Source organism: Struthio camelus, chromosome 5 (genome assembly GCF_040807025.1).
Source record: "Struthio camelus isolate bStrCam1 chromosome 5, bStrCam1.hap1, whole genome shotgun sequence".
NCBI lineage: Eukaryota > Metazoa > Chordata > Aves > Struthioniformes > Struthionidae > Struthio > Struthio camelus.
This window is the reverse complement of record NC_090946.1, coordinates 22,026,629-22,054,599: the sequence shown is the minus strand read 5'-3', so window position 1 is coordinate 22,054,599 and position 27,971 is coordinate 22,026,629. Positions and strand designations below refer to the sequence as shown.

The following is a 27,971-nucleotide window of genomic DNA, read 5'->3' as shown; positions in this document are numbered from 1 at the left end:
GATCAAACCCTGTTGTTTAATAAACTATACTGCTAGTATATAATTCCAGTTAGGTATTTTCAAGTTATAATAACTTGCTTTAAAGATATATTTAATTGTGAATCAATCCAAAATCCACCTTCAAATGGTTATTGTTTATGTATACATAATATGTGACTAATCGTTGCTCTTAGAGCAAGGGGAAAAAGAAGGTGTGAATGTCATCAAAGCTCAGTTCAGGACATGTTTGCAGAAGCAGATGTAACTGAAACCGAAGGTGTCTTAACGATTGAAAAATGGTGAGGCAAGGTCATTGGAATGTTGATTGAGCTGTTGTCAACATTACCCAGATAAGGCCAACTGTTCTCATTCCATCAGGATGCTCACAGTCCACTTCTGGTAATAGGCCATCAAGAAATTACAGCAAATTTAGATCTATGATCGCCCTTCAATTCACAGCTACCAAGGGATGCTATGGAACAAGGAAAAGCACGTTGAACAATACCTTTAAAATACTTCCTAAAGGCACGCTCGCCAGTTGTTTTGTCAAGAAGTACGTTAAATTAGCCTGCACTGAAGTTTGTGCTGCTACAGCAGACATGCCTTTTATAGATAATATTCTCAGTTTTAAGTGACATCTTCAGCAGCCTTCCTAAAAAGGCAGCCTGCCATCTCCTCGTTCCCTTCCTTTACAATGTTGGTGAGATCAGTCGCTTCCATGCATGCAATGCATACAGAACTGGACTACAAAGTTCAGTTCCTGTAAAGGCCCAGTTCCTTCTGTGCCTTCTGGAGACCTCTGGATGTTACGGTCCTGCTATATGTAGTCAAAAGAAACTATACTTGGATCCTCTTCCTATGGGTTCTTCCTCCTCAACAAAGTCAGATGGTGAGTCTGAGGTTCAAAGTGGAAGGACTGGTGGAACGTTACTTAAGGTAAGTCCAAATTAACAAAGTTTCAGTAAGATGTGATTTGCCATTTATTTTTCCTCTACTTCTTACATTCAATTTTCAGTTCCCTCAACAAAAAAAAAAAAAAAAGGAGGCTATAAAGGGATCACTGTTCTTGCAGGAGAGTTCCATCAGCTGACAAAAACAAAAGGTTCCAAGAAAGAAGAAATTCTTTGCTCTGTTTGAACCTCCTTCCCCTCCTGAAAAGAAAAGGAGGGAGTGCATTCTCGTAGGCATTGTGACTGACAGATGTATGGCAGTCAAACAGTGGTGTGTATACCCCCTGCGGCAGCTGAATCAACAGAAGGAGTCAGCAGAATTCCAGAGCTCGCGTCTAGCTCCAGCGAGTCCTCCTGGGCAGGTGTGGTGAGGACCTGGCTTCTGATTCCCCTACAAGCATACACAGAATTTGAGGTAATCCAGCCTGGCATTAAAACTTGCAGGGCAGAACGTACCCCCTTGGCCAAAAACATCTGAGAAGACATGAGAAGTACAGAGCCAGAAGTGTATCTTATGCTGCAGAGTCTGAAATCAGGAACTGCAGAGCTTCCTCTGAGGGGGGATTTGCAGGATGGAATTAGCTTGTGGGTAAGAGGAAGGGATTTCAGTTTGGCAGATGAGAACTGGGAAAGGAGAAGCAAGCATGGTATATGCGTTTGTATGCACCGTGACAAAGTGGTTGTCGCTATTGCCAGTGACGATTCTTAGCTACAATCTATGTTCTCATTCTTAATATGGATAAGAAGACGTACTGCATAGTAAGTAAAATTAAAGGAACCTTAAACTGGTTGCATTAATCTATGCTTTACCGTACAGAAATAATAGAAATACAAACAATTCTAAACCACAAGATATTTTTTTCTGAAAAAAAGATCTGAAACACTGCTCAATTAATGCCCTCAAACTTGAATTATTTTGATTAATTCTTCTCATCCAGTTTGTAAATTCTTTATCTGCTTCTGTCAAACCTGTTTCATGGATGGTTTTTGAAGAAGTAGTTTTACTGGATAGTAATCATACAATTGTGATACAAACTTAAGTTGTGATGCAAGTTTGAGAAAAGTGATCTGTGTGGCCAATAAAAACTAGATGTTCATGTGGCTATAAAACGTAGAGAAAATGAATATGTGAAGTTCATTAAATAAGGTATGACCAGCATGATCAAAGCATTGTTTTTCTTTTTCCTCCAGCTTTCTTCAGAATTATGTTTCTAGACAACTTGTTTCTTCATGCTTGCGTTAAGGTAAATGAGGTAATCAGTTGCTTTCATTTTTGCAATGAAGAACTTTCCTTTTGATATCTTCTGATGTGAGCCTTTATTTTGTTATATAATAATCATAGTGTGACTTCTCAGAGATGATCCTGGCAAAATAACACAGCTGTTATCTGTTCCCTGTCTAATCTTAACTTAATAGGGCCATAAGCAATTAGTAGTCATATGTCTTCTGCTAAATGAAAAAGAATAATGGCTCGTATTTCAAAGACGACAGGAAAGAAAGCTTGTGGACTAAGCTGCTCCAGCATAAACATTCCAGTGCTCTTGAATTTCTAAATGGCCATGATCCTGCCAGCATGGCGCATATACCCCACATCCTTATGAATCCAGCTGATGGGTACATAGCTCTAGCTGACCAATCTCTCTGTGTTTTTGTTCTCCATTGCTGCTCTCATTCTCTAAAACATTTCTGTCTAAGATTTGAACTATTATTTCTGGTTAGTCTCGCTTCTGTTGTCTTTAATACTCAAGAGTAACTAGCAATTGTTTGTTTTCCTGATAATAGCATTCCGATAAAGCAAATGGTTCAGTAAAGAAGAAGGTGTTTTCTTTTGGTACTGAGATTAAAATGCCTGACCAGAAATTGGCTGGCTTTAAACACTATGTTGCGATACATTCATAACACCGAACAGTAGATGCTTAATGTACTTGTGTGATTGACGCTTATTTGGCTCTATGTGACACTAGAGGCACCCTTTAAAAAGGGCACAACACAGCCGGAAAGTTTTGACTGCAACATTTCTTCTAGAATCTGCACACTGTGAGTCGTGTTTTGATTCTGTACTGCAAGAGATCACAGGTCAGAGCAACTAGTGCCTATGATAAGTCTCTGCTATGTGGGTCGTATTACCTGGCAGAACATTACCATCTGTGAATCTTTTCTTTACTTAAGAGTAAAAAACTTTTTAAAGAGCAGAAACCTTCTGTCTTGTGGTTTGTCTGTGAGGTTTTAAAAAAGTAGAAATGTGTAACATTAAACCAGTAGAGCTGTTATTTAGCAGTGCAATGGTACAGTGTTTCAAATGATTCCTACTATTCACCTTGTGCTTTGTCCATGTTATAAATATCTTGCCAAAAAAAAACAGGTAATGATTCATTTCTGACTCATCTCTCCAGATCAGCAGAATCCTTTGCATCTTATCTTTGGATAAGATCAAAGTCTACCAATTTTACTTCTTTACAAAACCAAGACTAATGTTTGACTTAATATGTATGTGTTACACCAAAAATTCAAAACAGGTAAGCTTGACATTACATATGGGGAGCAGACTGCTTTCTGACTTCTATGTCAACCATGCCAGTTAGACGTGAAAACTTGCTCCTATATGTGGTCATTCAAATGGACTTAGTATGCTGCTCTTTCTTTGATCGTGACATTGATCCTACTGGTATTGACTAATCTCTGCAGTATTGCACATCTATCTGATGTGTACGTTAATTCGGCTTCCTCTCCATCAGATAAGTGAACTAAGAAGCAATCTTATTTATTGTTGAGAATGCGGAATAGAACAATATGATTACAAACCCATAAATAAGGCATTAGCAAAGTACTGTTTCTAGTTTCAGATATTATACCCCAGGAAAAATATCTGCCAATTAGGCAGATTGCAGAATTCCAGTACAGGTCAGTGAGACTGATCAGAAATACAGAAGATGTGGCCTAAAAAGAAGGAGAAAGATTAAATTAATTCAAGGGGATTTTTCTGAGTCTAGAGAAGATGAGACGTAAGTGAGATACGCTAAGGCTTTAAGTACTTAAGCAAAGTAATCAGAATAATGTTTCCAGTGTCCATAGTGGGTAGGACAAGAAGTAACAGGTTTAGAGTGCAGAAAGGAAGATGCAGGCTAAGCATTGCAAATTATCCAAGGATTTAGAGGGTTGTGACTCACCGGGAATATATTGACCTGGACTATTATAGAAGTCTTTTAAAACAAGTTTGATAAACAAATTTCAGAAATTGGTATTATTGAATCAGATGATGGAACTTACTGAGATCTTTTTTGGACCTATTTTTGAAAATACTTGGACTAGAGATGAGATCCTATATGGATCACTTTCAATAGCTGATAAGAAATTATGTACAATGGTAGATAATATTCAGATAATATTCAACATGAATTAGATGCGTCAGCTGGAACTGTTTCAGTCTATACATAGTTTTTTATTTACTGACTATTTAAGTGGCCATGCATCTCCCACTAGAAACAGTCTTTTTATTTGTTGAGGGAGAGATCTAGAGTTTTTACGGAAAAAAGGACAATGGATGAAGCTCAGCCATGTTTAAGATTCTGTCTAGTTGTCAGCTTATGAATAAATGATAATACAGTAGCCAAGATGGCCAAGATGGTAAAAAGGATCATCTAAAGTTAGTTTGCTAGAGCTTGTTATATTTTATATATTTGTCAAGCGATATGTTTCTCTCTTGATTTAAAACAAATGCATACTGAAGTATTGAGAGGTACTGAATACTTTTGAAAATCAGGTAACTTATATGCTTACAGTGAGAATTAGTTTAAGCAACTAGGGATTTTTAGGTAAATTTTAACCTTTGGCACTGAGTTTTGTTGCAATACAAAATGAACTACACTATTCTTATGGTCTCTTCAAACATATAATTAATGGTCTTTTTGGACATGAAGAACCTTGAATTTTCTATAGACAATGTTTGCCATTCATGATGGAGTAAATGGGGGATATTAAGGTATGCTGCATTTCCCTCTCCTCCTCACATCAACGTTGTTTAGATGGTATAGTCTTTGAGACAAAAACAGTGTGTCTTTATGCAACGTAAAATACAATGGGACAAGATATGAAGATGCCTTGAAGGAGCCTAAAAAGTAACTTTTGTGCAATGTAGGCACATAAAAAAGCAATTACATGAACTGCCAAGTTAATGTAGGCATGAGAAGGGTTAGAGGTACCTATGTTTTTCCTGGAAAAATTAGGCTCTTAAAGTTCTGCTATGGTGCACGCTCATCAACACTTGTATCTTAACTGCGCTTATTGTGTAAGCAGAAGATAACCAAAGGGTATTGGGACTCCTCTTTAAAGTGGGGTGCATGTAGAAAAAGGAAACTTAATTACCTTCGAGTATCTGGACTTCTTTAAGATGTTTTGTCCCTATTGATTCCATTACCTAACTTTCATTCCTTCTTGGCATTAAACCTCTACCTGGATTCCCAATATTAGTGAAGGACCTGAGCAGCAATTGAGCTTTCTCTATTCTTAATTCCCTCATTAAAATGAGGGCTTAAGACTGTCCATGGGATATACAACATGGACACTGTTGTCTAGATGCTAGCAGTGGGATTAATGTGGTTAAGCATTCTGACAAATCAACTGTAATGTAAAAAGCTTATTTTTGTTATATGTAATCACTTTTCATCCTTTTGATATAATTTATACAAATAATGAAAACTTCCTTTAAGATTTTTATTACTAGCCTAGTCAAGGAAATTAGCTTTTGAAAACAGCAAGGGAATAAGTAGTAAGTTTATTCTGTTTTCTGAAATACTAGTATGGGCTGTTATATATCGCATGCAAAATTTTGGGCAAGCAGCCATCTGCTTTGCTGCGGTCATACCAAACTATTGGATTAGATTGCACACTCCTGATTTGCTCCATTAAAATAATGGATTTAATCTATTTGGAATGTTACTGTTCAGAAGAATGCCGCAAACGTAATGTCTCCGGAAGCTGGCAGTCTTCCTAAGAAGTGACCGTGCTGAGTGTGGGTTCTGCTTTATGCTAATGCCATCGACATCAAGAAAGTTGATGTGCCTTCAAAAATATCTGAAGGGATCTAGATGTGAAAGAAGCTGCTGATTGTCAAGTTGTATTGCATGAAGGACAGAATAAGGTGTAACATTTCTAGAACAAAAGTTTAATTTGATCTTGGTAAGGATTTGAATTATGACGCCCAGCTTCAAAAAACAGTACTAAAAAAACCCCAAAACTCTCAGACATCTAGCTGCTGTGAAAACACATCTCTACCTTCACAGACTGATTTACACTGAGAATTTATCCTTTCAAACTTTTAATAGTCCACTGCACTTAGCTGTTATTTTATGTTGTCATCATTCCATCTATCTTGCCCAAAGATAAATTCTGATCTGACATCTTCACCATTATGATTTTTTTTCCTATTTATCCCTAGTCCTTATATTTTCCTATTTAATGTGTTGTTGCAAAATTTACATCATCTTTTTTTTCACCACTTTTTCAAGTGATTTGGCTATCTTTTACTGTGTTTTCTCTGACCTTGCTACTTTTTCAAGTACATGTGCTATGTTAAGGACAACATAATCTGCCTTATCTACTCACTAGTACTTTAGGCTCAATTTAGGCTAATAATATGCAGACTAATCGCTTATTAATTAGCTATAATTATTAATAACTATTAATAGCTTATCTTCATTATTTGCAAACTATCAGAATCTAATTATTTAGCAGGACAATGTATCATTTCAAGAAAAGGCCTGCTTGCTATATAAGCTCAGACACCTTTAACATTTGAATAGCTTGTGGAAGTTTGGGGTTGAGGGAGAACAGTTCATTCATTATATAAGCTGATAGTTAAAACAGGAGAGACTACTCTGACCTAGCTTACTTCTCCTCATGCTGAAGGCAATGCATGTTAGAACCAGAGCACAAGAGAAATACCCGATTTTAAAATTTCTGTAACAATCCATGGATAACTGTCCTCACTCTTAGTTATACACTTGATTCCTAGTCTAAAGCAGTCCAAAGCATTCACCTGTTTCCTAGTTTAAAGATGTTTCATCTTGACTTCTATTTATTAACTTTCTGTTCTCTAAATAGATAGATGTAGACTGTAATCAAGATGCTTAATTATGTGTTTGGTAAACAAAGCAAATGAAGTCCCTTGAATGTGTTACTACCCAGTATGTTCTACAATACACTTCTGTGGTGCATATTCTGGACAGGTGCTTGAGCCTCCAGCTTACCCAAAAGCTTTTCAACAGTGCCAGTGTATCACCCAATCTGAAATAACAAATCATTCTGCAATGAAAGCCTATTAGTTTGGACATGGTCTGCATCTGATATGATCCCATACTATTTGGTCAGCTCACAAATTGGTAGGAGTACCTTGCACCTACCCCAGAATATGTAGCATAAACATATTCTTAGTCATTTTCATGGCTTTATCAGAACGCCATAAATTTTTTAAATGCTCCTTTAATTATAGACAACAGACCAGGATAATGGTATTGAAGGAAGGCTTGTGCCAGCACCAAATATAGGTGTGGCTTCTGTATCCTCACTCAATATGAGCTCTTTTGGCTCCACAGTAAACCAAAGCTCATGTTTAACTAACCGTCCACTATGAATCCCAAGCCCTTCTAAGAATTACTTTTCTGTATTGATATCCCTCGTTCTATAACTGTATTCTGTTATTTGCTCATAGACATCTGAGTTTATATTTGGACACATCCAAAAAGGCTAGAGTCCAGAAGGGGAAGACCTTCCTTCTATTCCTTCTTCGATCCCTTGTGGGATCGGCCCACAAGAAGCCTATCCATCTCACAGAGGGTGACTGTAATTTAAGTGTATGAAATGAATGTAAATCAAGTGTATTTTTTCCCGGATTACAATCTACAACTTCTGCAACATTACTAGAAGACAGAATGATCTTCTACTGGAAAGTTTGTCTGCACCACGATGGTGCCTAAAGAGATATCATCAAGGCAAATACAGAGAGATCCATGATTCTCTTCCAACATTAAAAGTGTTCTGCTTGAGTCTAGTTGGGGCAAAAAACATTTGGAGAGAGACACCAAATCTCACTGAATAGAGACTACACTAAACTTCTACAGTTTAAAGTCAGTGCACATCAGATCTTCCTGTGCAGTTCTGTAATACAAGTTATCCACACTGCCTACATTGTGGATGCCAAACTATTCTCCCACTCAGAACACGTTTCCTTTGCAGGAAAACCTGGTATAGGGAAAAGGAAAATGTGCAGATCTGCTCAGTAATTTAGCTCCAGCAGATATTCATGTCCATAGGAACAAAAAAGGGGAACTAGGCCACAAGAACTCATGTTTCAGGTAAGCCAGAGTGGTTGTTAAGGGTAGGTTGGGTAATTAAGCAGAGAACCTCTGTTAGTGTGATGGCCATCATAGAGCAGGTACCATTAACCACCTCTTCCATTGCAGTCTAATCTGTGTGGTTCTGCAACAGCCTGTACATCTCTAAGCTAATGCCAAAAGCTTGCCTTAGACACTACCAGGAGCTGGTGTGATATCCTCTGGAGAGCTTTTGTTTCAACGATCCTTGTGGAATGTGGTCTGCAAAGAAATGAGCTCACCTTAAGTATCCACATAGAAAGCTTCCTCGTTTGTCCTTGGCTTGGTGAGTAACTTTGGAGGTCTGGACTTGTCAGTAGCGCGTTATTTAGTATGACATGCCTGTTTTCTCAGCATCCACAAAAATTACATAGGGGAGATATTTCTGTTCCTTTTTGGCAGCATAGGACAGATATTTCTGTTCCTTTTTGGCAGCTATCCTCAACAATAAAATCAGTGATTTGCCAGCTGTTTGCCAGTGACCAGCAGGCTAAAGATGGCATTGCCACGGAGCTCCAGGGGCATTTAAGCAAGGCCCTTGAGCTAATGCCAGATCTTGGTCCTGCATGAGCAGAAGCATTTCTACAGAAAGTATATTCATTTTGTTCTCTTAAAAGATTTCTAGTGCTCCTAGATACAGCATTTCACTTTATCCATAATACAATGACATACCTGCACAGCTAAAGGAACTCTGTTTATTAGGCACTTCCTGGTTACAAGGAAATTTGTCTTGCAGGCCCAGTTCATGTTTCCTGCAATGTTACTCAATCCATGGACTAAGGAGATAACATCTTCCAGTCTGATGTTTAGCTCATAAGTCACTACTGACCTAGAAAAGGAGCAAATTTTGCTCCTCTCCATCCCTGATTCTGTATAGAACTAAAAATTACCATAGTTCTATGATATATTTATTTTCAAGGGAAATAAGCAGACTCTTTCTAAACTGCAATCCAAAATAGCACTTTGGCTCCTATAGATACAGTGGTTTTTACCAGTGGCTCACTTGGTACTTAGTTTGTCTATCGAGTCAATCCAGAAATGTCATTAAAAACCCCTGTAACTATTTTTCCAGATAAACCACTTATGCTTCAAAATGATTTGTAAACAGTTGCAAAAATTAGAACGTACTGGTTATTTGCTTTCAATCTCCTGTATTCTTCCCTATTTACATTTTTTCTGTTTTAATTAACTTTCATTTTCTGGATGATATGACTGAACCTCTGGACAGTTATTAGCTCTAATGTGAGTAACGTTTTAACTAGGAGCTAAAGTAGATGTTACATTGTAATAAGCAGCTATATGATGTTCTCCCCTTCCCCTGTTTCTATTTCATCATTCCCTTATTAAGGGAAATTGAGAACTAAGACTTGAGAGATTGTTCGCTGAAAGCTATGCAGGTGGATCCTGGCATATGGTCTGAGTTAGCCGAACTACTTGTTGTGTATATTGGCAGATTAACAAATAAGCATTACTATGATTCCCTAGGTCATTCTCTCATTACATAATCTGGATACATATGAAGACTCAATCACAATGAAATCAAATAACTTATTTTCAGAGAAACAGTAATGTTTCTCAAACTTCTATGAAATCTCAGTCTGTATAGTTAATTTTTGAAGACATACATTCATGAACCTTCCTGCATTTATTAGGTTCACAGTAAGCTTTTATTCACCAATATCACAGAAATGAGTGGAAGTTCAGGAAATGAAAAGTTAGAATTTCTTCAGCATTCTTTGTGTCGGATGTGATGGGGTTCTAGCGTTCCCTTTTCAGTTTTTGGGAAGGCTGACTCCCTTGGCCAAGGATGGCCAAGCTTCACGGTGCTTCACATAAACTAGCTAGCTATGTCACAGCAGCTCATAATCTGCCTACTAGTATTACGCTATAGTTGGCTGTGGAGACTTTTGAATGGGATATAGAAGGGTATAAACTAATGGAATGGTGAGCCGTGTATGAACTCTCCAACTAACAGAATGTCTCTGGTTGCACTCAGAAAAGACCACTGTTTATTACTCGAGGACAAATTAAAATACTTGACTAAGTAAAGAATATAAATTCAGGTCTTAATCCTAAAATTCATATTCCTGTGAGCAGACCACAGAATCTAGTCTGCATTTACAAACACTGAACAAGACAGAAAAACAGGACAAAGAAGATGAAAATAATCTTACAGCAATGGAAAGAAGCTGAAGTGAACAAACTGAAAAAAAGAAGATTGCTATGGAGCCATGGACTGACAGCAGCACAAGTGAATTGAATAAGCATTTCTAGCTAAGTTGACAGCAAAAAAGCCCTTTCCTGCACTGGGGTATATCAGCAGACTTACACAGAAGGTATGTGAAAGTTTCTTCTTTTTGGTTCTGACACACCTGAACCTGGAAGCAATGCTTCTGGTTCTAATTAGCACCATGAATGCAAAGAGCTAACTACGCAAAAATGAGAAGTCTATAAATGCTGGGGGAATGAAACTTAGGAAAACTGCGAAACCAGGAGCACAGTATATGGCATTAACAGACAGAAATTGAGAGGTTACAACTTCATCTCAATTAAAGAAATCTTTCCATCAGTATCTGCATGTATTGTCTTAGTCCAACACACTGGGACATTTAAAACCAGATTGGAAGTACTCCTGAAAATGGGAACAGTATTACCTTGATGCAGGGATTAACTGCATTGTTTAATATTTTTTTCATCCTTTAAATTCTATGACAAGAAGAAGCTATACTGATTAACAAACCAATCTAACTTGGCAGGGAAACCTAAATAGCTCTGCTATATATAACAAATAGAGGGGAAAAAAATAGAATAGTAATGAATTCAAACTGTGAGCCTTGAAATATAGCAAATTGACAGTGGAATAAAAGTGATTGATAGAAACAAAATTTACAGTTAGCAGAGCTGAAAGATAAGGATTTCTTAAAGCATACAAACATTTAAGCATATTATGAAAAAAAACCCAAACAAACAAAAATATAATGCAAAGAAACCCCTTTCGATGATACAAATCCATTCCTTAATGGGAATCACAGAAATTTCTAGAATGCAATAATGCTGACAAAAATGCTGAAAAGATGAACTATTTGATGCATACTTATTCTGTATTTGGGTAAAAATCCAACCAGTGTGTTTTTATCACATAATGAATACCTTAATCACAAAAGGATGTTAAATAGTAGCCATTTATGACAAGTATTTCAGATCTAGAAAACTTTCACCAGGAAGTCTGAAGAGCTGGCTGGCTGATGAGGTCTCTAGGCTACTGAGGTTATCACTAATAAATCAGGATATGATGGAGAAATTCTAGAGGACTGGAAAAAGCTAATATGTCAATATTTAAAATGGTTTAATTGGATCATTAGGATAATTCTACGTCAGTCATAGGTGAGGAAAAATAATGAAGAAACTAATATCAAATGAAACTTGTATACTATAACTCATGTTGATACAGGCTTATAGAAAAGACAGTTTGTCAAGTGTATTTGATTGCTTAATGAGACTGTAAGTTGGCATATATGGTAAAAGTTTGGATTGATATTCTAAGGCTTTTATAAGGCATTTTGATTTAGAAACCAGAATGACACATAATCAATACAGTTCTCATTAAATGAATTAAAGACTAGGCAAAAGTTATATCTCAATATACATCAGCAAAATGGAATTATCACTAGCCAGCTGTGTTTTATGCATAGCCCTGCAAGAATAGGCTCTTAGGGTTTTTTTCGCTTTTTTTTTTTTTCCTTCCCTTTAACTGAGATTTATTTTGAACATGTCTTAATTAACGGATATCCTTGAGTTCTTGTTACCCAGGTGGCAAACCTAGATACTTACAAAATTCTGGCTAATCTAAGAGTACAAGGTGGGATATGAGAAGAAGTGCACGCTGAAGGCACCTAATTTCTATAGCTTCCACCGTTTTTACATTAACACTCCATAAGCCCCCAACATCTGCTTATGCAGCTATCCAGCAGAGTCGCAATCCTGACAGCACTGAGAACCTCAGCAGCTGTCTCACGCCTAGGGCCCACTGTCTGCCACACTCTTAAGAGTCGTGTATTCACAGCTTTTTACTGAGTGCCCAACACACAGCTATCGGGGTTACATCCTTCCCGTCCTTTTTGAATCACCCATTCTTTACTGAAAGGCAGCTCTTCAGCAAGAGGAGTAGCAAGCACCTTCTTCAGAGCAGCCAGAAACAGGGAGTTGAGATACTCTGTGGGACATGTGGGTCAGACTGCCCACAGAGAAAGTAATTTAAATTGGACCTGCAGCACTGTTTCATCATTAGGCTATTATATAAGTGGAATGGTATTAGCTTTGTTTGATCGTTCTCTTTTGCTGTTTTAAAACAAAGGAAATATTTCTGCACCACGTCAGCTGAACATGTCAGGTCAGCAGAAAATGTCAAATTCCTGCCTTCAGAAAAAGGTTCCAGGCCCAGAGTGGTTGGAGAAGTTTTCTTTGTAGTTCCAAGTCTAAGCATAAGCTGTGTAAACAGCAAAGCCTCATATTTGGCCCTGTCCTTAAGTAACTGTTTGCTCAGTGTTGGTTTTGTTCTGAACCTTGTTCTGGGGCCCCATTTCTCCCTGTACAGTAATGACTTGCAAACCATATTCACAGTTTCTGGTGAAAATGACCAACTGGAAAAATGAAAAGACCAACTGGTAAGTTGAAGAAAATGAAAGATCAACTGGGAAAGAAAAATGGAGGAAAAAAAAAAAACAACTGGGAAGATGAGGCAAAGCAGAGGAAGGATTAAAAGTCTTGAATTGACAAATCGTTTGTCAAGGCTGGAAAAGATGTAGTTAGATAATTTTTAATTACAGAAATTTAAACAGATATCTTTCAAACCTTTTTAGCTATGTATATTTAATGGAAAATTGCAAAGAACAGCTTAGCTGGAGTAACTTTTGTGAAATTTCCACAGATGAGTCCCAGTATAAAAATTTTGAGCCATATTCTCCCTGTTTATAAAAAATATGCTTCCAAAGTAAAAATGGCTTGCTAAGTAATTAAATGTTTAAAACTGGAATCAGAAGCTACAATCCAAATAGACTGATGGAATGAAAATATCAACTTTAAACACAGGACATGTTTTACATTTTTGGTTGAGGTGTTCTTTTTTGTGTGAAAACCAAGTAAATAAAAGCCATAAACTTGTGCACATATAGACAGAATTTATCTGCAAGTCCTTAAAATTCTTGCTCTTCTGACAAGAAAACGTGTGAAAATAGAAGGCAATGTGGATCATCTATGGCTACTTCAAGCATTTTACACCACCTGATAATCTAGACCCTCCTCTTCATCGTCTTTCAGCACAGATGAGGTATGGCTGTGGTTGTAATGTCATACCTAATCTTGGTTTGAGATCTGGAATCAAACCATGAGGAAAACGAAGGTGAAATCGTTGAAGTAACGAAGTGAAAAACAAAAACATTTCCATTCGAGCTAGTTGTTCTCCAAGACAGTGTCGTCTTCCTGGATTGAAAAAAAGTTTTTGAAAATGTAATTAAATAATTTTAAAACAGTCTTTTCACTCATATTATGAAGTCATTTCTGTGTTCTAAGAGGAACTGTTTGAATTTGATGTTGGTATTCTGTAAGAAAGGACAGATGGCAATTTATGGCAAGAAAGGCATTTTAGAAAATTTGCATTTTTCACTACACAAATGCTGTTGCAGCTAATCCTGTCAAATGTACTTAGATAAGCCATTAGCCATCTCATCCTGTCTTGAAGTGCCACTCCAGAGAGAAAATGTTTTAAACAAATGATACTGAATTTTAACCTTTGTGTCCCCTACTATTTTCTTAATTATACCTATTGCCAATCACTATTACTTGACATAATAGTAAGTAGAAAGATATGAAACAGGTCTGGGCAATGCCTTTAAATGTTAGTTCCCATTTCATGCATGTCTAGTTGCAGGCGGCGGGTAAAGGCGTTTGTGGAAGAAACTCCTGAATGGATAACAAAATCTGGAACAGATAAGGTAGAACAGGCAAAAAGCAGCTTAATAAAATACATCTAACTTTGGCCATTTAGAAGTTGTGCACCTAGTCTAAGGGAATTGGTTTAGCTCCTCTTAAAACTTTGGGAGAAAAAGTATCCCTGATAGGTAAACTAAGTCATCCTGTAGACAAGGCTACATCTTTTCACTGATTGCAGAGGCAGCCCAGTACCTAATTTTCAGGTGGCTAAAAACATGTGAAATAAATTCTGGTCCCTCATAGGCATCAAAAGACAGATCCATAAAGATGATGTAGGACCATCAGAATACTTCCTCAAGACAAGACAGAGCTATATATACTGTCTCCCAAGCTAGTTCTGAATAATATCTGCAATTTCTGGTGCTGATCTGAGTGCGGAAATTTGAAAGCTGGTTGTGTAAATCGCCTGTATGTAATAACTTCAGCACAAAGGACTGTGCACATTCATTGCAAAACAAATATCACTTATTTACCACAATAATATGAAATGTATAAAACCCTTAGATAAAGAGACAGTACTGTCTTTTTTATTACTTTATATAACAAAATGCTCATCTATATACAAGATTAATATTAAACTTTATGTCGACTGTAACTTTAAAATAGCTGTTCCATCAGAACTATGGATGTTCTATATCATGCCGTCCATTCCTGATTTATTGCCATCACTTACAAGTCGTACTTTTCTAGATTTCTGAAAAAGAATAATGGAAGGGATCACTCTTACCTAGTGAAAAAGGAACAAATGCATCTTTCTTGATAAACTGCCCACTGCTGTCCAAAAACCTCTCAGGGAAAAACACTTCTGGGTTGCTCCAGTATTTTTCATCAAAATGAACAGAGTAGAGGTTTGTAATGACTGTAGTGCCTTCAGGAATAGAATAACCACGCACAACAGTATCTTTAGAAGTTGCATGAAAAATACCTAGTGGAACTATATTACAGAATCTTAGAACTTCATGTAGAACTGCCTCAGTGTATGGCATTTTGCATTTCTCTTCTAAAGTAGGCATTTTGTTTGGGCTGATGACTAAATCGATTTCTTTTTGAACTTGTCCTGTTAGGAAAAGGGGGGGAAAAAAAAAAAGCTGTTTATTGTGTAATGGTTTAAATAAAAAATTAAATGATATAACATATATACTTTTAAAAGAATACTGAAACATGAAATATCTTATACAACAATATAGTACCTTATAAGCTCTTAAATTCAGATTCTGTTTTCCTCATCCTGCTACTAGGAATTTCTACTAGCATATACACCAGTAATCTTCATTTCAAAAGTAATTATTTTCAATATGATGCCTTAATATACTTTTCTTTGCTCAGTACATTTTTATTTCTGGAGCTCTTCAAAACTAAGAACAAGCATGAGACTGCAAAGACAAAGTACATCAAATGCGTAAGTGGACATCATAGATAATTCTGAAATAAGTCACTTAAAGCTTCCCTTGTTTAATTCTGCCATGATTCTTTAGAATTTTACAGTATAAAATCATTCGCTCTTAAAAATGAAATATCTGGTAACAATAAAGTGAGAGTAAGAGGGACAGCAGTAATTAGAGTCTAAATTAGAACTGTAAAGGAACAAATTAAATTATTCTTCTTTGAACTTTTTTTTAAGTAATTTCATAGGCTATTTAAATAATCTCATACGGATTCAAACCTCTTTCTTTTCTTCTGATACATTTTGTGTGTTGAAACTGTCAAACAGCCCTTCATTAATATAAAGTTGGATTTTTGCAGTTACTGTGGGATCAATAATGAAAAGATGGGCAATGACAGAAAAATTATAGCAGAATCACCAGGTTCTTTAACCTGAAGTTAACACATTTCACCTCAGAATAGAGAGACAAGAAGCAGCTTAGTGAAAGTACATTTTGTAATCTAGTCATGTATCAGTGTATAGTGTAATACTTAGATGGAGAAAAGTCTAAGTAAATGAAACATATTGGTAATTTTTATTTTTATCCAGATGAACTGATTTTGAATCGTGATTCAGGAACTTACTATGTTGCAAAATCTGAGATCAGAAGATGATTTTTAGGTGAGTGGATCTCTATGAAACCAGCCAATGTTTAAGAGATACAAAACTACAAAGTTTTCTTGATCTCCACTGAAAAATACTATCTTGGTCAGATCTTAATGGAAAAGGAGTAAGGGTGTTCTTATTTTAAGATCTGGATGTTGTTTTTGAGGCAGGACAGGCTGATTTAGATCAGCAGCTCAGAAACATTGATTTAAGTGAACATTTTTGCATTTAAGCTTCTTATACATAAAGAACAAATATACCCTTTTGACTAATTATGGCACTCAAAGCACCTCCTTGTTAACAAATTATGGAGCACTTATGTACACATCGTAAAGCTTAATCGGATTCTCATTTTTTTCACTTTATTATACTAAATGTTTTTTTGATAGCCTGTTATATTGTGTTAAGCATATAGATGAATTGGTGAAACTCAGAAGCATTAAATTTTTTTAAACCTATTTGTTGTAAGCCATCTTTACAGTGCTGACTGGTTAAAAACAGCAAAAGCAGTTTTAAGCTTGCACAAATCTCCTGGGCTAGAAGAAAAAAGTTTTCCTATTTGTTAATGTCTAATCAGTTTCCTTGTGTTGAATGAAATAATCATCCAACTGGAAAAAATGAAATAAGAAAATATGTGAGAAGTTAGAGCGATCGGAAGATATTGAACAAACTTCTGCTCGCTTAGCCAGATATTTTAACTAGTATTTTAACAAGTTGGGTGAACATGAGACTTAGTAATAAAAAAAACTTCAGCATCAATTTTTTTTTTTTAACCCAAATGATTTGTATTGTTTATAGCCTGTCAGGTCCTAATATTTGTAATCAGCATTACATATTTTAATTTTCAATCTTCTTTTTTAAAGCTGTATTTAACTAAAGTGTTAATACAACATTTGATCTCTAATTTAAAGAGGTAACTGTTTATTGCCCATGCATTTTAAAATAAAAATTGTTCTAGCTGAGAAAATTAGAAGGCACAGAGTCATGCAGTTATTACCATAAGAAGAAAATGTAATCAGTCATATATAATATCTGATTCCCATGCAGCACTTCAGATCTCAAAAGCTTTATAGCCACAGGTAGTGATGTTATCACCCATTCTACAGATGATGAAATTGATGTTAGAGCAATATTATTTGGTTAAAGTATAAATAGTAACTTTCTGAGTCTTAACATTTGAGCCATTTAATCTTCTTTTTCTCCAAAAACTGAAAATCCTTAGTTGAACTAAGCACTGATAAGGTTTTGATAGGAAAAGCGAAGTGTGGGCAGTGAAACAAGAAGCTGACTGTTCACCTCTAAATTCCAGATTTTTGCATAGAATGTCTGGGCTAGTATTGAAACAGCCATGTGGCTACCTCATTTCAGAACGACTCTAACACATCTTTTTATTTTTAAGTGCTATTTCCCAAAAGTATATATATATCTGTCTGTAAGTCTAGTGTGAATTGAGGCTCTTAAGGATAAAAAGAAATTGTACCCAAACACTTAGCCAAAACTTGATTTACATCATTTTTGCTGAAGATTTAGTACATCAGCCAACCAATACTATGCATTGTACCACTAAACTTGCATATGTTAGGAGAAATACTTTATTTTTAAAAACTGATAAAATTTCATAAAAATTTATTCATAAAACAATATACTAAAATATTATCTTCATACTTAATTTTATCAGTTCCTTCATCTGTAAATAAAATAAGCTTTTCGTATATGCCCATAATATATTTAGAAAATGATCATCAACGTGTACAAGTATCTGAAGGGGGGGGAGGGGGGGGAATCAAGAGGATGAGGCCAGTCTCTTCCCAGTGGTGCCCAGCGACAGGACGAGAGGCAACGGGCAGAAACTGAACCACAGGAAGTTCCATCCGAACCTGAGAAAAAACTTCTTCACTGTGAGGGTGACAGAGCACTGGCACAGGTTGCCCAGAGAGGTGGTGGAGTCTCCTTCGCTGGAGATATTCAAAACCCGTCTGGATGTGACCCTGGGCAATATGCTCTAGAGGACCCTGCTTGAGCAGGGAGGTTGGACTGGATGATCTCCAGAGGTCCCTTCCAACCTCAACCATTCTGTGATCTAATGGAGTAATATATACAAACCTTTCTTTTTGGTTAAGTAATTTGAAGTGCTATCCATAGTCCTACTTTGAAAAAGCATTTTAAATTTGCCATAGGAAGGTGTATCAGTTCCTCAAAATCTCAAAATTCTTACCTTGAATGTTTGGATAAAGAGCCATAAATAACACTGCCCATCTTAAAACATTTGTTGTGGTTTCTGTCCCAGCTATGATGAGTTCTCCAACAGAGAAAATTAAGTTTTCTGTTGAATATGTAGATTCTGGATCATTTTCAGTGCAATCCATCTCATCCAAATATGCATCTACAAAATGTCGAGGTGATCGAGGCTTCCTGTTTTCAGAGACACGTTCAATAAGCTCATGAAGGAAGTCATAGACTTCTGCTGCATTTTTAAACAGCTGCTGATGTTTCCCAAATGGCAAGATACCAATCCAAGGAAAAGCATTATATAAAAATACAGAAGCACTAGCAGCTAATTCAACATTTTCACTAAAAATCTCAATCATGTGCTGAAATTCAGTATCTTCATATGTAAAACGTTCTCCAAAAATAATCAAGTTAGTAATATTTGAAACGGCATTTGTGATCAAATGCTTGAGATCAAATGGTTTGCCTTTGTATGTATCAATGGCTTCAAGAAAAAACATAGATTCTTCTGAAATTTTGTGTTCAAAGGACCTTTGACCATATCCAAAAATTCGGAAGGTATTTACGGCTAATTTGCGATGTTCTGTCCATCCTCTGCCATATTTACTGTTCAGTAAGCCTGAAAAAATATTTTGACACAGTATTTTATGCAACTCTGTTTTTTCCCCATGAGATAATAAAACTATTTAAAGTATCAGCGCACTCTAAAGGTAAATTATAAATTACAAATGATAGCATGATGACTGGAAGTGCCACTAAGTGGTTGATGATATCATCTCTTTTCTCAAAGCTGAATTAGGTTTACCTATGCTACTCCTGACATACATTTGCCTAACCTGCCCTAGTAGGGTAACAGATTTCACACCTTCGTGTGAAGGTACTTTTTGTACCTGCAATTTGGACTCATTTCGTATATATGAAAATTGGATCCACGATGGAACAGTCACTAAGGATACTTCCACACAGCAACATGCAGCATGACTCTAACATCAACAGGTACATCCAACAGTACTGTGATATCCATGAAGAAATGAAAGCATTTTAGCAATCAAACCTCAAGCCTTCCTAGGACACGACGTGTGTACTGTGGCTGTTAACATGTGGTGAAGCCCATGCTTCCCTATCTTCACTGTTCTTACTCAGCTATTACTCAAAGTAATACATCTGATAAACGCAAGTTAAGAAAGGAAATCTTTCTGTAATATAAAGTGACCTTTCCTGTTGAACTTTAATTCAGACACCGAACGACTTCAAAGCGGTCTCTGTCCGCTTTGTAAAGGTCACACGGCATCTCAACATCCCGATTAGGTACAAAAAGTGCCAAGACCCCTAAGGAACTGGCATTGCCAGTCTACCTTTAACAAATGCGTTTTAAGTTAATGCGGCTCCTGAATGTAACTGGTAAGAGTTAGTCTAGGTTAAAAGTAGTTAAATTAATTAAGCACTTAAGGAAGAGTAAATAAATGAATATTGAACATATGAAGGAAAGCTCTGTTGCACCTGTCTCAGGTTTGGAACGCGTATTGTAACTTTTGGGTTTTAGGTGAAAGCCTTATAGTGCAAAGTAAAATGAGTAGTGTAACAGAGATGCTACACTGCCAAGCATAAAAGGGAGAAAACAAAGAGCAAAGAGAACTAAATCACCGAGAAGAAATACTGAACTATGGAACCACAGAAGTTAGGTTTGAGCTGTAAGCTCAAAAACTCCTGAAATTCCTCATCCAAACGATTTTGGATGTTAAAGGCCATCTAATACAGATGTCTTTAATGAGAAGGCTACAGAAAGCAACTTTGGCAACTCAGGAGCACCAAATCTGCACAGAAGGCAAGACTAGATGCAAAAGAAAATATTACTCAAAGTTTACATCAGAACATGCTTTCCCTGATCATAGCCAAAAGATAAACAAAGAGATGCTGCAGAGTTAATTGATCACCAGGAACAAACAAAGTGGCTCATCAATTGTCACTAATTTGGGAGAAAAAAAATTGGAAACCAAGAATTGCACTTCTCTTGCTATGGACCACAGCCCAAGAGTGACTATTTTTTCCAGAATTGGAAGGAATCTTTAAGGAGCATCACATATTTTATGCAAGGAGATAAGGAAGGAGATGAACTACCTAAAGCAAATATTTCATGTGATCATAAACCCATCTGTGGGGCAAAAAAATATATTTTTATGTTTGAGAGTGTAGCACTTACCTCCCATGTTTGTCAGCTTCTTAAACAAAGGAAGAGATGGTCTATCTGCAAAAATTTCGCTTTGATGAACAAGGCATTCTTTTACTGCATCATAGCCATTCAGTACAATAGCAGATATACCTCCAAGATCAAGACTGAAGATCTTTTGGCGGGAAAATAAATAAATAATAAAAATTGTAAAATGTTACAACAAGTAAATCTCAACATCAGATAATGAAAAGTAGTAACGAAAAGGTGGAACAACACTAAACATCAGTGCAAAATACAGACTCGAATAAACTTCAGTATGCCATGCAGATATAACTAGAGGTTCCACCAGTAATCTCACTGTGGCATCACAGAGAGATGAGATAATTTTTGTGAGATAATTTGTCAAGTCTGTCAAAAGATACAGTAGATTAGCCCGCGCTATGTTCTGCGCTCTGCAATGCAACTGCAGTGACCAGCTCTCCAAAGTAAGGAATGGGAATGCTTTCATATAGTTGCTTTAAAAAAAAAAAAAAAAAAAAGAATTTGTTACCACAATGCACATATATCAGAAAAATGTATTTTCTCCCTAACATTAATAGATATGCCATATACGTTTTTTTTTTTAATAGAAGAACTGGAAATCAAATACTTTAATTGTCCTCTTTTCTGATTTGCTGGGACCATCTCCACAGGAGGAAGGAAAGTTTTCACTGCCATGTCTGTTCTTCCTCCTTTCCTTTGAAAAGGTAAATTCCAATAGCTTCCTTTGGTTAAGGGCAGCATGACTGAAGCTACACGTTCGTATCATGAAGACTTCCAAAATGTCATGTATTAATGGCAGACACAGAAGTGGTGTCAGTCGTGAAAACAAGCTCCATCCAGTCCCTTTGATCTCTGAAACTGGACAGAATCACCAGAAGAGATATGAGAGCCGTGGTGACAGCCAGAAAAGGCTAGCATAGCCCCGCTAGTCCTGTCTCCCGTTTCCAGAAGTGATCAGCATTAGCGCCTTTGGAGGAAGATGCACTAAAACTTGCAGAAGGCACATACAGGATAAACAAAATGAAAATCTCCTCCCAAGTTGTAAAAATTAAAAATTAGCCGAAGCTAATCTGAAGATTGAAATTCTATATCCCTTTTCATACGTTTTTTAACATCATAACAGTAATATTTTTACCTATACAAATCTACAATTTTTCCTTAATCTCAGAGCTGTTGACCTCCACTATATGAAGAAGTAAAAACTTTTAGTCTAATTATGCAGGCTGTGAAAAATATTTCCTTTTAGCAAGTGTGAGTTTTTTTCCACAATTATCGTTGTTCTCCTTTTTCATGTGGCAAGAAAAAACTCCTGATGTTTCTCCAGACCACTTGTGACTTTTGTATACTTTGATCATAATCTTTCTTCTGATGTTATACAATATCATTTTAAAAAATCTCTTGGTTGTATTCTTCCAGAGCCCCCGCTATCCAGATGGACCTTCTTGGAGCTCCCTGAAGCTCTGCAGGATCCGTTCTGACAGGAGACGGACAGGACTGCTCACAGCATTCCAGGCAAGTAGCATTCGATGATATATTTTCCATCTTATTTCCATACTCTTCATCCTAATATTTCACTTGAAACACTTTTTACTTTTTTCTGTCGCTAAAAGGAAAGGAATTAAAAGATAATCCTATCCTTCCCCCCCCCCCCCCCATTTAGCATGATTTTAACTCGTACACTTTGCTTCCCACTCATGACAAGACTAAGATTACTCTCTTGTAGCTTGCGTAAGTGATCGGGACAAAACTTTTTGAAAGATTTATGTCCTATCAACACTTTTATTTGCTTGTTAAGTGTCAGATTTAAATGACCCTGACAGTTTGAAAGACCCGCTTTTCTTGACAAACCACTGTTTCTGGACACAGAGCTCGCTCACTCCTGGCGCCCCAACGATAATCTTTCTGAAACGCTGCGGGTGCTACGAACAGTCCGGAGCCGTACAGATGGGCCAGCTGCTGCCCAAAAGCGTGGGGACAGGTACGCGCTTACAAGGCTGAAAACGGCCTGCCCTTCTCCTGCCGGGAGCTCCCGTTTGGGTTCAGCTTTCCTGAAACGTGCAAGGACCTGTCTGTGGCTTGAGGCGGAGGGAGGGATGGGGGAGATATTGGGGGAAGGTTCACAGCATAACCGCTTTAAGTCTTTTCTCCACCCGAGCCCAAAAGTAAGTGTAAGAAAAGAAAGTAGGAAATGGGAAAAAACTGCAACCATCCTTCTCCGAGAGAGCTACCGCTGCACCGGGCACGACCCTTCCCCGCATCCCGCCGCATCGCCCAGGCGCCCCTGCCCTTTGCTCCTCGCTCGCCTGCCCTCCCCAGACCTCGGCGCCCCAAGCAGCGACCCCCCAGCGACCCCCCGGGCCGCAGGCGGCGGCGGCTCCTGCGCCCGCCCCGGGCCGCGCCGCGCCGCGCCGCGAGCTGCCTCTGGCCGTCGGGCCTCCCCCAGCCGCCGGCCCCGGCCCCGCCGCCCCCGGTACCTGCCCGTGGATCTGGCTCTGCCGCCGCATGTAGACGTGCGGCTGCTCCGCGCCCAGGGCGTGGATGTTGCCGATGAGCGGCAGCCCCGCCGGGCCGGGGGGGAAGCCGGGCGGCCGCCGCTGCTTCAGCAGCTGCCGCACCACCAGCGCCGCCAGCAGCAGCGGCGGCAGCAGCAGCAGCAGGAGGCAGCAGGCGCCGCCGCCGCCCTCCGCCGCCGCCGCCGCCCCCCCCTCCGCCGCCGCCGCCGGCCGCATGGCCCCGAGCCGCGGCCGCGCCGCTTCCTCCTGCCGCCGCCCCGGCCCCCGGCCCGCCGCCCTCATTGGGCGGCCCCCCCGCGGCCCCCGCGCTCATTGGCCCCGCGCGGCCCCGCCCCTTCCCGCCGCCTGGCCCGGGGCCCGGCCCGGCCCGGCCCGGCCCGGCCCGGCCGAGCGAGGCAGCGGCAGCTCGATCCCGCCCCGGCCCCGGCCCCGGCCCCGGCCCCGGCCCCGGCCCCTCTGCCCGCCTCGCACCCTCGCGTCCCGCTACGAGGCTGTACACAAACGCCCCTTTGCTTCCACTCAACGCAGTTTTTGCTAAGTCCGTTACTGCTGTTTTACCGCGGATTTTAGGCGTGGTAGAAGCATCCCGGCCCTATTAAAAGTGTGTGTTTCCTGCTTGAGGTTTACTTTTTTGTTCAATTATTCTTAGCACCTTTACGTAGACTGATAAATAGGTGGTTAGAATCTGAACAGGTAATGAACTTGCACTGATACACTGCGTTAATAACCCGATTGATTAAAATGCACTTCCTGCTTGCTTATCTAACTGCTGAACGCTTCATTCTCAGCCCGTTTCCCTGAGGGGGCAGTCTGCTTTGAGTGGGGCAATACTGGGCTGAGGGTACACGCCACCGAAGTTGAGGGAGGACACCGGATGTTGCTCAGGAGGCAGGAGATGAAGAAAGCAAAGGCAGCGAAGGCCATCGTTTTGAGAGCACAGAGAAGAGGTAAGAGCTGTGGCTGGAACAGAGAACGAGGCAGGGAGCTGGGAAACAGCAAAGCTTTTGCCGTTGCTGGGAAATGCCAGCTTTTTGCCTGGCAGTTTGGCAGCAAGTCACCTGCGAGGCTGCAGGGCAATCAAACTGGCTAGCTGTGCTAGCTCACGTTTGCCTAAGATGGGCAGATTGAGGAGAAAAGATAAAATGTCATGTGTATATTACAGCATGACACACCAGTAACCGACTTTTGATGGAGACAAGCACAACGGTACCGACCGCTTTTCTCAGCCAGGGCTGTCGGTGCCCAGTATCGTCCCTCACTGCAGGCTGCTGGGCCGGGGTCCCGGCTGGTTTCCCTGGGTCAGGGCAGGTGGAGGCTCCTGACTGCCAGGTGAGCTTTGTGCAAGGAGTAGCGAGTTGTACAGGCCTCAGCACCTTTCTTTGTCCGAGCTGCAAAATGCCCGTAAAGCATATGTCAGTGCAGGCATCTCATACCAAAATCCTACCCAGCTTTCAGGATGTGGAGAGGCGGCTTGAGCACTGCTGGCGGTGTATTTCTTATCCTTTACTTCTTCTGAGTTATTTATTCATCCTTTCAACATGACGCTGCCTGGTATGTTGACTCTGACGTAACTAGACCATACCTGCAAAAACGTCGGCATTTCAATGTCAGTGCTCTAAGGCTTCTCACAAGAGGGCAAGAGATTCAGGACAACCAAAATGTGCAGTGCGCTTGAGTAGTTGTGCTGTAGCATGAGCTCAAATGGATGGCATTGGACCTAATTATTTACACGTATTTAACCACAGAGGGGGTCTCCAGGCACTTCAGCTCAGCATACCCAGGTGAATAGAGGAACACAGACCGGCTGGTCAGAAAACACTTCAAAACAGTGTGAGAAAGACTAATTTGCGGCCTACAGACAATTACCTAGAATTAACTTGCATAATGAAATTACTGTCAATTATAATGGGAGTAAGAACCTTTATGTGCCAGATACATCGTGCAATTATATGGTGTATAATTATATGGTATTACTGCAGTGTCAGTTATAAGGATGTAAATTGCTTGTATACATAAGCCTCTGTCTTTAGAGAAAACAAAAAGAGGCTGATAGTTTTTTTCCTGCTTGATTCCTGTAGAGAAGATGATATTTGACTAGTTCTCAAAATGTCTGTGGAAACAGAGGAAGAAGTGCTATTGCTTTTTACGTTTTATCTTCAATGTTCTGTTATTTAAGTGTGTAATATTTCATGTGCACCCAAAGTTACAGTGATCATGCTTCCTACTGCATCTGTATAAGAAAAGGCAGGAAAAGAGATTGACAATTTTGGCAGTGAGCATTTTGAAGGGAAAAACCACAAAAAAATCAGCATAGAAAAGACCCAAGAAGAGGAAAATAAGACCCAGAAGAAAAATAGGAACGTTTGGCTGAAAAAGAAGGAATAGACTTTTATGGAGAAGAAAGCGGACAAGCTTTGACTATTAGCTTTAAGCAGGAGAGAGAACAACCAAAACTGACCTTACAGCGTTTGAGCTTTGGTGATGCAGAAGAGATGGTGCTATTACTCACTGCAACACAGGATGAGAAAATGAAGAGCACTGCTGCAGAACAGTGAAGTCAGTTTTGGCTAAGCCAAATGTGAAAAGCTGGTCAGTCAGCCAAGACTGAGGATCTGAGAACCTCTAAAGGATACGTGATTAAATGGAGAGGAGAAAAGACTAGCATGGATAAATGCAATTGAAAGTTGTCAGAAATAAGTGATATATAAATCCTTGTGAACAACTGAAATCACTTACAAACACGGATGTAGGGCTGCAAGACTTAACCTCCAATGGGCTACCCAAGGGCAGGATTCCCTGCTGCTCTCCGACTGTTCCCTTTTTCTTCCTTTCTTTGCCGGAGCAGGGTGAAGCCGTTGGTGCTGAATTGCTACTTTAGGAAGGTTTTACTCATCTTAATCATTGATGATCAACTGAGCAAACTCATAGGATGAGTAACGGGCTTTCTTAATTTTAACTCTAAAAATGATGGCTGAATAAAGAAACTGATTAAAACGTGTATCTTTATTAAATTCTTCTGAAACAGCCTAGTCATCAGGATTTACAATTATTTTGCCTTATGAATTCTATAAGGAGAAGTTGGAGACAATCAAGTAACAGGAAATGACGGTGTTCCTAAGTCTTATCAAGAACAGCAGAAAGTGATCCATTGACAGGAAGTGACTACACAGCTCTAAGCAGCTCTGCACTTCAAGGGAATTTGAAGAAATATACTGAGAGACGTGACTGTTCTTTTACTAACGATATTAAGATCCTGATGATAACTCTGTTACACTCTTGGGGGAAAAAATGAAATAGTTTCCAAGTTCCATTAAATAGCTCACCAACTTGCATTACAGGCACAGTACTTGCTACTGTCTAAACAGGCTTTTGCTTTCTTTGTCTTTAATACTGATATTTTTTACTGCGCTTCTAGGGGAAAAAAAAAAAAAAGAAGGTAAACACTTATCAGGCTAAAGCTCTTTCTCTTCCTACAGTGACTTCTCTGTCCAGTTAAGTCACACCATTATTTATAAAATATCATACAAGAAAACAACTTTTTTGTAGACTGGTCTGTAAAGATTTTGCTCCTTTTCTTGGGGGGGGGAAGGGGGAGAGGGGAGAGAGAGAAAGAGATCTGTACAGACACGTGCAAAATACCCATGCACTGAACACACCAAAGAAATTCATCTCATAAACCCACGGAGAAGCTTAGAGTCATGTGCAGATTTTATCTGTTACAATTACGTAGCTCTTCTTAGCACACCTGTATCATCATAACAAATTATCAGCTTCTAGATTACAACATCTCCTTAGATAAGCCTATAATGATGATGGAGCTTTATAGATTTGCTATAACAGAAAAACCCATCTAATGTTTTCCCTTGCGAGTTTGTTGTTCTGTTGCTGACAGCAAACATCTCCTTAATCACAGTTCTGCCATGCCTAAACATTTAATTGTCAGACAAACTCAGAAAACTATGATGCTGACTTAAAGATTATAATTTCAAAAATGCTGCTGGCATATTTTAGTTGCTGTTCGGTTTTTGAGCTTTCAGGAAATACTTAGCTCTATTTCAAGCACACACTTAGGAATTTATCTTTTTAATTGATAGTCTCATATGAGACTATTGGTTCCCAGAAGCTGTACTGTAAGTAAATCAGCAAATATTATGATAGTAGCCTTTGCCTTTATGTACTATTTATCAGCTCCATAAGGAGAGAGACCTTTCTCAGCCTCTCACGTAGCGAAGGGTGTAGGCTATATTGTTGCCCTTGCACAAGCTCCTTTTGTCAAGTGACCAGCAATTAAACAGCCCGCTGAGAAATAATTGTGCCTGGTCCTCCTCATACAGCTGGCATTACTGGAACCAGCAAGGATGCATAGCGGTAGGGTTTTGTAATGCTGGAGCAACTCAATGGTCCTGGAAGGGACTGATAAAAATATTACGTTACAGTGTGGCTTAATCAGATCTCACTACTCTCAAGACTAAGAATAAAATGGCGACATGAGATCTTCCACCATCCTTATATCCTGTCAAGAACAAACCTTGGATTAAATCAAGGATTTAGCATATATCCCTTGCCATATTTTGCTGACATGCTCTTATGACATGTAGGATAGCAACAGAACACTTGTGCAAGCAGTCAAATCAAAGGTTTATAACCACGCTATTGCTTAACGAGGTTAGTTCTGTGTTCTGAAGTCACTTCCAGATAAGGAGT

The 27,971-nt window shown here is 38.9% G+C and overlaps 1 protein-coding gene and 1 long non-coding RNA gene across 6 annotated transcripts; one reads left to right on the top strand and one right to left on the bottom strand.

Annotated features, from left to right (window-relative positions):
* Positions 1-14: 14 nt before the first annotated feature.
* Positions 15-23,451, bottom strand: CYP2R1 (cytochrome P450 family 2 subfamily R member 1). 3 transcript variants are annotated; one of them, XM_068944958.1, is made up of 5 exons: positions 23,229-23,451; positions 20,743-20,884; positions 18,529-19,161; positions 15,012-15,341; positions 15-13,774 (listed from the first exon to the last, which is right to left on the bottom strand). In XM_068944958.1, the coding sequence occupies exons 1-5, from the start codon at positions 23,256-23,258 to the stop codon at positions 13,599-13,601; spliced, it is 1,311 nt and encodes a 436-aa protein (XP_068801059.1). In that variant the 5' UTR covers positions 23,259-23,451; the 3' UTR covers positions 15-13,598. The 3 variants fall into 3 exon arrangements, with proteins under 3 accessions (XP_068801059.1, XP_068801060.1, XP_009683014.1); XM_068944959.1 differs by having other exon boundaries at positions 23,233-23,395; XM_009684719.2 differs by lacking the exon at positions 23,229-23,451 and adding an exon at positions 21,362-21,523.
* LOC138067438 (uncharacterized) lies at positions 15,350-27,971 on the top strand. 3 transcript variants are annotated; one of them, XR_011141361.1, is made up of 4 exons: positions 15,350-15,683; positions 16,257-16,328; positions 22,171-22,732; positions 24,056-27,971. It is a non-coding gene; the product is annotated as an uncharacterized lncRNA (long non-coding RNA). The 3 variants fall into 3 exon arrangements; XR_011141360.1 differs by having other exon boundaries at positions 15,350-16,328; XR_011141362.1 differs by lacking the exons at positions 15,350-15,683; positions 16,257-16,328 and having other exon boundaries at positions 22,136-22,266; positions 22,621-22,732.